General features: G+C 32.9%; 1 protein-coding gene across 4 annotated transcripts in view; it reads right to left on the bottom strand.

Annotated features, from left to right (window-relative positions):
- Positions 1–12,586, bottom strand: part of DGKB (diacylglycerol kinase beta) — a gene marked incomplete at its 5' end in the record, with an annotated part of 287,887 nt that overhangs the window by 82,123 nt on the left and 193,178 nt on the right. For all 4 annotated transcript variants that reach the window (XM_081971452.1, XM_081971451.1, XM_081971454.1 and 1 more), the window contains one exon: positions 2,039–2,129. In XM_081971452.1, the coding sequence (XP_081827578.1) occupies positions 2,039–2,129 (91 nt within the window). The remainder of the gene's footprint in view (positions 1–2,038; positions 2,130–12,586) is intronic.

Below are 12,586 nucleotides of genomic sequence, written 5' to 3'. Positions count from 1 at the left end.
CTTGCAGAGTGTTCAGGGGGGGTAAAATTAGCAAAAAATGGCCCGTTTTTCATCAAAAAAATTGCATGCATAGCCTTATGGAGGCTTATAGAGTGCTGCTGGGGGAGCAAAAAATGGGGGGTTTTGCTCATTTCTGCCCTCCCCAGCCCCCAGGAGCACCCTGAAAGCCTCCAGAAGGCTATGCATGACCATCTTGGTGAAGAGGGTGGGGCTTCGGGAGGCAAAAATGTTGTATTCAATGTATAAGACGCACCCAGATTTTCAGCCTCTTTTTTGAGGAGTCTTATACTCCGAAAAATATGATAGGTCTAGAAATCAGCAAGAACATTATTTTTTCTAGCAAATATCTGTATGAAAAATAGTCAAAATGAAGGAATTGGTCTGGGTTATATTTTTTAAATATTTTTATAGTAATTTTGTATGTGCAGAGGGCCAGTTTATCCTTAAGCATAAAATAATAAGAATCAAAAAAAATGTTAATCATATAATCAAAATTCATATAAATTTTATCAAAATCTGATGGTGGATGGTATAAAAATATCTTAAAATATTCAATTGAATATTCAATCTCATTAAATATTTATATCAAGATGTACCTATGTGTATATATTTTGCTGAATGGCACCCCTTGTAAATATCATTTTTTATGTTTGATTTTTTAAAAAAGAAACTGATTAATTACAGATTTTAATTGGGATTTCATATTTATAAAATCCTGAACAATTGTGATCATACCTATGTGATTGCCTTCTCCATAGAGATCCATGTGTCTATTTGTCTCACATTCTGTGGACATCCACTTGATATCAATCAGCTATTATTTAGAGACACTCACCCCAGAGATAATATAGTTTCTAACTTTGTTAATGATTAGTTGATATGTAATATAACATTTTAGATTTTATAATAACCATGGGCATAATTATATTATTTTAGTAGCTGGATACCTGTGCTCCACTATGAAACTATGTGATCAGGCTGGATAAATCAACACTTACAACTTGAAAATTAATGAGTCATTACGACTGGCTTCTCCTCTCCCCTTCTCTTCTTCAGGGTTGCCCCACAAAAGCTTCTCCTCTCCCCTCCCCTTCTCTCCCTCCCTCAGACTTGCCCCACAGAGGCCTCTCCTATCTTATCCACTTCTCTCCCTCAGGCTAGCCCCGTTGATTCTCTCTATCTCCTTCTCTCCGTCAGGCTTGCCCCACAGAGGTCTCTCCTATCTTATCCCCTTCTCTCCCTCAGTCTAACTCCTTAACTTCAGAACATTTTTCAGATGGGGAAGGGGAGAAGAATGTCTCCCAACCCGCAGGCCACATGAGTCATGTGCTGGTCATGCCCACGCCCAAGTGGCCGTTGGAACAGAATTCTTTTCAGGTGGGGAGGGGGAATATAATTTCTAACTCCTTAGCATCAGAGTGTGTTAATAATAATATAAGAAATACTAATGATCTGATGGTCATTTTGAAAAATCCTTTCTAAGCCAGCACATGGAAGCCAAGAGAAACATACGTGCCAAATTTCAACTTTGAAGGCTTTACGGTTCTGGAGACTTTGTGATGCTGCATGAATGGTATTTCACTTTTATAAATATAGATAACGTAATTGTTTTTAATTGTATTACTTCATTGAATTTATACGTATTTTTTAAATTTATGTATATAGTCTAGGATTGGACTGCACGATTCACATAATGTAAAATATTTTAAATAAATAAATAAATAAAAATAGACAAATAGGATCAATAAAGAGATGAATAAGATGGATCTGTTTTAAAAATATGACTTTGCAATCATTAAAATGAATTTTGTTCCAATATTGAGGACTCAACAAAGAATTGGATTTAGTGGAATAGTCATTGAAACTAAATGCATTTCACTGCCTAGCTGAGTGTCTTGAACCTGGCATTCATTTCTATTTTTATTTCTATATTTGTAATTCCTCCCCCCCCCCCAGTTTGAATTGATCTATCATATTGGTTTGGATTAATATATACTTCTACATTATCCAGAACTATACAAAGCAATTATTTTCTTACTTCTATGTCCAGAGATTCATGCAGCTTCTTGCAGGTAGCAGAGAAAGTTTCAGAAGTGCCAAATTCAAAATACCAAAATTTATTCTTCATTCTGAAATATGAAAGAGGAAAAAAGAAAAAAAAGAAACATCAACAGCTGATCATTAAACAAGTTAGCATCCTGACTTCTATCATAAATAATCATAACATCTGACACTCATTCTGAAATGGATGAACTCATAGTTTTCAAAAAATTAAATGTGACTATCAGGAGATATATACCCCACCCCATGTATAAAAAAGTGTTTTGTAGCAAAAATAGATTAAATGTTTTAGGCCTTTCGGCAATTGCTGATTAGCCAAAGTAAGGTTTTTCAAGCTTACTATTTTATGTTTTATGTATTATACCATCTAACTTTATTTCTTACACTGTCCAAAATGCAGTTGCAGGGTGTATCACCATAAGAGAGGTTGAGTGAAATGTAATTCCCTAAGCAAATGTTGTAATTTATTGTTTGTTATGGCAAATTTTTAAAAAAGAAAAAAATCCACTTCTAGATTTCCAAAGGATTGGTTGTAACGAGATATTGATTAGAAATTTAAATTATGTAATATAATTCAATCAGATATTGAAATGTTTTAAAAGTTATAAACAATTTAGTTTCTTATAAAACCTAATAAAAACATATTATATAAAAGTCAAATAGACTTTTATATAATAAGTCAGTGACCAGTTGAAACCTTATTATTTGGCATTTGTCCTCCATTTACTGCTGAACTTTAAAATGCAGTTTAGGTTTTAATGAACTGATTATTGAATAGAAAGAAATTTATACAAATCCAGTTCATGACCAATTCTTCGTTCCTACATACATGTGTTATTACAATCTATGCACATAAAAAATATCATTAATCACAAATAGATGTATTAGAGGTACTTCATGTTTTATACTGACTTGTAAAGTTAAGAGTATTTCATGTGTTAATAGTGTAATCACTGGCCTTGGTAAAGGCATGCATCATAGTACATCTTTACTCTAATGCAATAGTTCTATAAAATTCCTTCTGTTATTGCAAAATGAGCCCTCTTCCCCCACCTTGTGGCCCACAAGTAATTGACCCAAACCTGGTTCATCTTTAGTTAAAATATTCACAAGAGTTTTTAGCCCATTCTCAGTTGAGCTTTATGCTACCAAAGCATTCTCAAGAGATTCCAAAAAGCTGTATATGAATAGAAACAGAATTCCATTAATAATTATAAGGGAAATTCAATCATTTTTACGAATGACCTACTTTACTTCCCCGAAGATCAGATCCTTCAAATGAAGTGGTATATTCTCCACTTACACATTCATTTAAAAGCATGGGAAACATTTTTTTTTGTTACCGAACATAATAGCGGCTTGTAACTTTTCTGCTGCTGTACCCAGGAATCAAAAGCTAACTAGAAAAGTCCATTTAAATGGCAAATAGCTCTAAACCAGTTGGCCAACTAAACCTTCGTTCGTTAGAGCTGGCATTTTTCTTTGTGATATTTCTACTTCACTAGAATTTTTTCTATGTTTGTAACTTTATTGTCCTTTTTAAAAAAGGAGGGGCACTTAACTGAATATTTTTCCTGTAGATAATGACATTTTCAAGGCCTTTTGAGATAAAACGGAAATATAAGTATTTCTAGAGGTTGTGTGATATGGAAAATTTAATCCCAATGATGATCTTTTTTATTTCTGATATTTTCAACTCAAATATATTTATACCAGCCTAACCATTGTTAGGTTAATGTACATAGTTTTCTTTATTTAATATCGGTTAAAGAGGTAATAAAGAGTCCTAACTTTTTAATATGCCTGTTCCTAAGAATCCAGTGTTATTTATTCAGTACAAAACTGCACTCTTCAAAGAAAGTCTTTACATATGCTTTCAAGATCAGAATAATTTGTGGCAATTAAATATGCCGAAACCAGCTATGAATGTGTTCAAAAGTACAAAAGTTATATAAAAATATTTAGAAAAAGATTGCAACATTATACAATATTTAGTAAGTGAACCCCAAAGTGTTCAGACAGAAGTAGTTTTAAACTACTTAACACTTTCTAATGTTTATGACTTCTTAGTGAAGTGGTTCACATCTTCTAACCAATCACATATCCCATTGGCTCACTCTACAATGTCTACTATTTCCATATAATTCTTGACAGCCTAATTTTCCTCTTATAATCCTACATTGCACTGTATATAATGTTTGTGCATTTTATAAAGATTATTTATATTGAACTTTATACAAATTATACATATCATAGATAATTTATTGTGTGTATATGTGTATTTACCCTCAATTTACCCTCAAATATATCCCCATTTGTCAAGCACATATTCTGCCTGTTAACACATCATGACTAGATATGCACAGTTTACAGTCCATTGGACTATACAGCCTAGTAATAACAATTATAGAAAGGGCTTTGCCTCAATTGGATGATATTTGTTTACCTTTAAAAGATCCCAATTCAACTATTGGCAATGAAATTTAATGCTCAAACAGATTTTTGGACAACTGCTACAAATCAGTTCTGAATTAGATGAATCAATAATCTGACATTTTAAAAAATGCTTATTCTCTTACGTAAAGTATACAATAAATCCTCAACCTTGTTAGTATCCTCTCAGTTTTGAAATGCAATATATTATAATTTATTGTAGCTAAACAATACTTTAGAAAATTAGAATATGCATATTAAAGAAATATTTAATTCAATTAACCTGACATTCAAAAGACAAAAAGTTTCTTGTAGGTTTAGGTGATGTGATTGACATTGGGTAAAATTAAGCCCATTTGGTTTTCACTAATAAAATAGGCTGTGGTGCAGCTTTGCATTATGATGTTAATTAGAAAAAATCCCACTGTTAAAACTATTCTATATAACCTTTCTGATTAAGCAATTAGATAGCATATCATTAGAAAAAAATTGCCCTGATTCTAAATATGGAAATAATATTTTTTTTATTATACACCTGATGAACACATAAGTACTGTATCATAATGTGCAAAACAGAATTTAAATTCTACACATAATGATTAGTTAAGTTATGCATTTTATCCAAAATCAATTGACCAATGAGGTCATATGACAAAATGGTTTTTAAAAATATCTTCTCAAATGCTGTTTGCACAGATTGCACAGATACTTAATTTATAGAAACTTGAATTTGGCAGCATTTAAAGGACCACACAATGTAGTTATAATTCTTCAAACTTTTAAACACTTGATCCTTGACCGAGAGATATTTGCAAAAAATAAATAAATCCTTAAATCATAAAACTTTACAATTAGCAATTTCTTTGAGAAATAGATTTTCCTCAGAACATGTCAGAATAATAAAGCAAACATCTAGAGCAGCTGTTTCTTCTTAGAAAATCCCATAAAGTAGCTCTTCCTCAAATTGATAGGTGATGGATTCTAGTCCAACACATCTGGAAAGCACTAGATGGGAAGCAGCTTTCACAACATTATTTTCCATTCAGAATAAGATACTAGGGTGGGATAATTGAAGAATGGTAGTTATGTATTAGTACAGAGTACAGACTAATCTCCATTCTGAGTTTTCATCTCAAGCCATACTGAAGCAGAAAAACAAGTGTCTGTGAGTTTATTTGTCTTTTTACTCATCATATAGCCAAAAAATATATACACATGCAGTGATTTGATAGTGATTCTGCTTTGAATATTTGGCAAATTATCCAATTCCAGTTGCACTACTTCAGAAGCTTCCTAATTTGATTTACATTCTGAAAAGGGAAAGCTATAATCATGACTGTTAAAACCTATTGGCTCAAATACCACTTACCTCCATAAACCCTAACAAATCAATTTCAATTTTAAATCTCAGCAACAAGTAATTCTGGGGAAATTTACCTTTTATGGTTTCCTACCAAAGCAACTCATTCTTTTCAAGTACACTCAAGCTAAAAGAAACATTAGAGAAAATTTCCTAAAGTTAGAGTACCAAATGTAAGTCTGTCATATTCCAACTTTACAGCTTGTAAACACAGTTTATTTAACTTATCTTGTCCAGAGACAACTTGTTTTAGATGGGAAATGGGCAGATACTTAATTAGTTTAGCCTTTCTGCACAGCATTAACTTTTTTTAGAACCAGGATTGGTTCCTTAGTTCTTAATGTGAGATTTAGCAAAGTCCTCATCTATGTGATACCCTATCTATGCAGTTCAAATACTACTGAAGCCACCCCATTTATGCTTTTAAAATGCCCTACCATGTTCTAGAGTCAGACATAACTGGACAGAAAACATTTACCTTTTTATTATCACTGCAGCCAAGAAACTTTAATTTGTCATTTATTGAGACATATTATACTCATTGGTTACATGTCAGAGGTGGAGTTGTATAGTTGTATAGTATATTAAAGAAACAAAAGGCTATACTGAATTAAAACAAGCTGTAGAAGATTATTTCCTTGTTCTTTTTTAATTCAAGATTATGGATTTTTAAATTTGTTCCATTTGAACAATACTATTTTGAGAAAATATCTGAAAGTTGAAGTTTTACATAAACAAATTCCTATCTCAATGTTGATGAATAAATAATACATGAATGGCAAAATGCTTCACAGCTGATAAGTTAATTAATTTTATTAGAAAATAAAATATCCAGAACATGTTAGAGAAAAAAATTAAATGTGCTTCTTTCAATGTCTTATACTCTTTATTTTAAATGATAACTCAATCCAACCAAGTTATTCAAGAACTACTGTTACTCCCCCCCCCCCCTTCTCCTCCTCAAGAATTGTCTATATGTCTACTACAATTTAAATTTTTCAGGCAGTAAATGTTAAACATATTAATTTTACAGATCCATGATGCAATGTAAATTGCCTTGACTAAAACACTCCTGTAAGAAATTTGTTTCTTTCTTAGAAATGTATATTTTAGAATCCGCTAACATGTAATGTAATATAGTGTAATGTAACACAATTAAATGTTAAAATAATATCATATTATAATGAGATAAGATATACAATATAAAGTAACATAATCTTAATATATAAGAAACCAAACTTGATGACTTTCCAACTGCAAGTCAATTTTTCCTGAAAACTAATTATTTCCAACATTACCAGTTGTCATAATTGGAAATACAATAAATATTTAGATAATATTGAATGTTAATTTTTCAATGAAAGAGTTTTTTTATTTTTAAAAAATAGTACTTCTCTTTGGGGGGAAAAACATCCTTTTCTCATTGCTCATAAATCTATTAACCAGGTAATTTTGTACTTAGCTAGAATGACTCCATTGTGGCATATAATATATATTAATAAGATTGTATGACTTCTTTTAATGTTCTTCTTTTCTCCTCAATCCTTTTCTCCTTCACTATCATATAATCTCCATTCTGTTTTCTAATGAATTATATGAAAAGATAAGGAAATTGTCAATGGCAATGGGATTTTAGGGAAAAAAATTATGATAGTGAAAAGATTAATAATAGGCTCATCATTGACATTTTTTATTTCTAATATCTAAACTGAGAAAAGGGAAGTCAAAAGTAACCTTTTTTGATGCTCGTGTTAAGTTCTTTAAATTCCTCAAAGAGTGTGGAAAAGGACAGGAGCTTTTCAGACACACACACATTTTTTGCCATTCTACTCCAAACTGCAGCATTTATTATTGTGATGCTTTTACTTAGTAAACTCAAACATGGTTTAGCAAACTAAATTTGGCTTAACAAATTATATTCAGAAATCTCAAACACACCTTTTTAGTGTCTCTTATCTGTTGCTCTCTTCCTCCCCAACTCATGCAACTTCTCTCAATATGTTCACTTCAGGGAAAAGAAGAAAGAGGAAAATGTTTCCCTGAGCTCCATAGATTCTAGCACCATTATCAAATTCTCTTAGTTCATATCTGCTTGGTAGTCCAAAATCTACAGCTAAAAATGATTCACTAAAGGTAAAAACATGGCTGCATTTCACCTTCAGTAAATTCAAAAAAACATCATATTGTCTTTATTTCTGACACATTACTTACTTCTGCTGATAAGATATAATTATGCCTCTTATGTTTTAAGACATTTATAATCTAGATTCAGTTTCTTGCTAGTAACTTAATTACTTGAAACTAGATTTCAGTTTAAAACTAGAATGTATTTTATAAGTCAAGAAGCTTCTAAAGGCTACATCTGTATTATCCTATCATGCAGTAGGAAACAAAGACTGATTTGTCTACAAAAGGATATATACTGTATATAGGATTATATTAAAGTGATATTCTGAAGTGACATAAATTAACAAGAGTTTAAACTCAAGCACCTGGTATAAAACTAGTACCTGGTATAAAACCAGCAATTACACAGCAGTGTAGCATCTGAATGATAATAATTTACAAGAGACTTCCCGCCTAACTGAACAGACTTTCTGATCCATGATACTTTATCTTCAAAAAGAAATGCCACTATTCATAATCACAGTAAGATACCTATTAGTATCTTGGGGAAAATGTTATCCATGTGGCAGGAAAATGCTAGGTCAAGGAATTGGGGAAAAGAACAGTGATGGGGGGAAAGTATGCTGCATTTGATTATGTAGATTCTTACACTAAACATTTATGTTTTTCTTCAGTTTTACTTTATCAATATTAGCTACATATCATAAGCAATTTCACATAAAGCCATAGAGAGTGCACAGAAATTTGCACCCAACATTTGCACAGAACATAATATTGATAATTGCTACCTTGTGAATTATGTGCAGATATTTCTCAAGCAATGTGGTTACAAAGCATAGATTTCGTATCTCTCTCCCCACATTCTCTCTCTCACACAGACACACACATATATATACTGTACATATGCCTATACATATATCAAACTAATAATACTACTTTTTATAATAAGGGATTTTATGCAAAGTGCAGAAAACAAGTATGAAATAGTAAACCATGCTGCCTTTTCTTTAAATTTTTCAACTTTACTTTTGAAGATTTCATCATTTCATGCGTTTTTAATTCATATAAATAGTGTGAATAATTATGATCACAACTGAACCCAAAATTTCCATCAGTAAGCAAGACAGCTCATGTCAAGTAAGTTTTGTCCCATTTTAAAACTTTTCTTATTGTTATGTGAATTACTTTGTTAAGCTTGTTTAACCATGTTATTAACTTAACAAGCTGTTGGACTTTCTTGGATTTTTTTCCCTTGAAAATGTTTTGCTTTGCAACTGAAAAACTTTCTTGGATGAGAATCGAAACATTTTACATTTTGAAAAGCACTTTTGATATAGTAACATGGTTGTGAACTGAATCTGGTTTGCCCATTGATTGGTCATTAGAACATCTCAAGAAGTGATCACATGGCCCCAGGACATTGCAACTATCATAAATATGAGACAGTGGTCCAGCATCCAAATTTTGATCATGTGACTATAGAGGTGATGTAACAGTCGTAAATGTAACTTTGTTCAGTGCCATTATAATTTTGAATGATCACTAAACAAACTATTATAATACAAGGACTACCTTTGCATTAATCTGATTCTCATTCATTCTCTCTTTGTGATCAACTACTTCAACATACTTTCCTCTCACTACTCTTGTTTCAATTCACATTAATTCAGTACTCACTAATTCTTGATCTATTTTACTATTTTAACAATATTTCCTTCTTAAGTTCAATTTTCAACTTATATTTTCTACAAAATGTACAGTAACCCTTACTTTAATATAACAAAATCTGCAAAAGTGTAAACTATAGTTCCTTCTTTTGGTGAACATCTAGAAATATTAGATGGGCTGCCTCAAAATCATTAAAGTTAGTTTCCAATAACTTATTAATGACCTGAACCTGTATCTGCCTAATGTATTCCAGCAGCCTAATAACAGTATAGTCACCCTTTGTTTCACTGTTGTGAAACAAAAAACTGTGTTTTTTTTTATACCAAGTTACACATATTGACCTTGAAAATGTGCAGTAAAATGTATACATAATAGAATAAGGTCCATGTTTTCATGCAAATGTGCATCATTACTTAGATATATTCTCTGTTAACTTATATTCATTCCCACATACATATTGAAATCCAATAGTCTGCCGTTTCTATGCAGTAAAGCCATCCAAGTGCAAAGAAATTCTGTAAACAGTTTTAGCTTTGCTACTTTTGATGTGTTTCATGGGATCAATGAAACACAGTATGAAAATCTCTGTAATTGTGTGACTTACAACTGAGAGCCTTATTAACTTTATAGCAAGGTCACAGAACTTCACACTTCATTTTTAAATTATGTCAGAAGAATAAAACAATTTTCTTTGTCTTTACCTCTAATATCCTGCTAAGCTAACGCAGACCTGACACAGACTTTTACTTAAATTAATGAAGCTATTATTATAATTCTCCATAGTACTATGATCACTTTTCAGTCGGGAAAAAATAGGGGCTGATAGATCCAACTAAATAATTCTTATTATATTTTAGAATAAAAAATGAACAAGGCTTCTTATGAATCGTCAGTTCTAAGTAAACCCCACATGGAATTAATTAATCTACCTGTTACGTTTCTTAGACAATTAAATAGTAAATTACATTTTAATCAGAAAAACTGTGACATATTTTTAATAATTATATTACTAATTAGAAAAGGAAGCAAATATGGGATATTAAATTTATTTATTCTTAACACAAAATATTTATTTGCCTTGACTAAAAATATAGGGATAGCATTGCATTTGTAATACAAAATTGCCAGCTTTATTTAAGAATAATAAAATAAATAAATAAATATTTATTTCTTAGCCGCACCCTCTCCCGAAGGACTCGGGGCGGCGTACAATGAAACATATGAAATAAATATGTGGACAAAACAAACATATAACAGAGACATATACCGAGACATACACAAGGAGGAGGTCGGCTGATGAATAAAAAACAATTAGAATACAGTGATTAAAAAACCCCTAAATAATTAAATATAATTAAAATACCCAATTAAAAACCCGTCAGGAGCGATATGGTTAGATCAAAGTTGAGCCAGGCCAGCTACTTGGAATAGGTGGGTCTTAAGCTTAATACGAAAGGAGCGGAGGTCAGAGGTATTCCTAATATCCGGAGGGAGGTCATTCCACAGGGCTGGGCCCACCACAGAGAAGGCTCTACTCCTAGGCGCTGCCCCCCGACACTGTCCAGTGGACGGCACCTGGAGGAGGCCCTCTCTGTGTGAGCGGATTGGTCGCAGGGATGTATGGGGCAGAATACGATCCCGCAAGTAACTAGGTCCTGAGCCATGGAGCGCTTTAAAGATTGTTATCAAAACCTTGAAACGCACCCGATAGACCACAGGAAGCCAGTGCAGTTCGCGCAGGAACGGTGTCACATGGGAGTACCTAGTACTCCCCATAATTACCCGCGCGGCTGCGTTCTGGACCAACTGTAGCCTCCGGGTGCATTTCAAGGGAAGCCCCATGTAGAGAGCGTTACAGTAGTCCAAGCGAGACGTCACCAGCGCATGAGTGACTGTGCGTAAGGCGTCCCGGTCCAGTAGGGGGCGCAATTGGCGCACCAGGCGAACCTGGTGGAACGCCCCCCTTGCCACGGCTGTCACATGGTCATCCATGGACATATTTGGACATGAGAAGTATTGGTAATTTTAAGAATATGCATGTGTTTGGCTGCCTTAGGGGAGATGGCAAGTCACAAAATAGCTATTTATCATGCAGTAAATTAAATCCAGAAGATATTATCAATTATTCCAATAGCAGCATTGTGGGGCCAAATGCAAACTCATGAATTAATATGAAGCTAGAAGTCAATGTCTTCCGTTTCTGGTGTGTATTCAATGGAAGTTGTTTGTATGATTGCTTTAATATTGAAAACTTGATTAAAACATTTATAAATAAATGCAATTAAAATATTTCATAATATCTGGAATGGTCCTTAGACATAATCTAATGCAATACCCTGCCCATCGTAGGAGTTATTTTAATTAAAACAATATTTTAAAGACTGGACACCAGAAATGATTGAGAGTTTATTGCAAGAGCATGAAATAGTTCTACCTATCAATCATACATTTGATGACAAAATATCTGCAGGGCTATTCCTGAATGCTCAGTGCTTTGAGATAATTGATGGTCATAGCAACACTTAAGGAGGTGGTAGTTTGCTGCTTCCCGAAGAAGCCATTTCTGGATCCATATTGGACAATATTGCTTCCATCTCCAAAATTCCTTTTTAGACAAGTTTGTTTGAAAGATATCATGCTGCAGTTTCCATGAGCCCAGGAGGGTTCCAAATATATGGACCCCTACCAGTTGAGTTTTGGGTTCAAATATAGAAACTAGATTTCACTGATCATGCTTGTGGATGACTTCTGAAAAAAACAGGATAGGATCTTATATTTACCTTTATTTCTTTGATCTCTCAGTGGCTTTGAATGCGATCAATCATAATATTCTTCTGGAACAGTTCATGTGTTGAGGGAGAGTAGTACTGTCAGTTTTCCCCTTTGTCTATGGACACTTCCAGTCAGTTTGATATGTGGGGAAGAATTTGGCACAAG

Source organism: Natrix helvetica (assembly GCF_964273705.1).
Source record: "Natrix helvetica genome assembly, chromosome: Z".
Taxonomy (NCBI): Eukaryota; Metazoa; Chordata; class Lepidosauria; order Squamata; family Natricidae; genus Natrix; species Natrix helvetica.
Note: the sequence above shows the minus strand (reverse complement) of the source record. Positions and strands in the feature narration are given on the sequence as shown.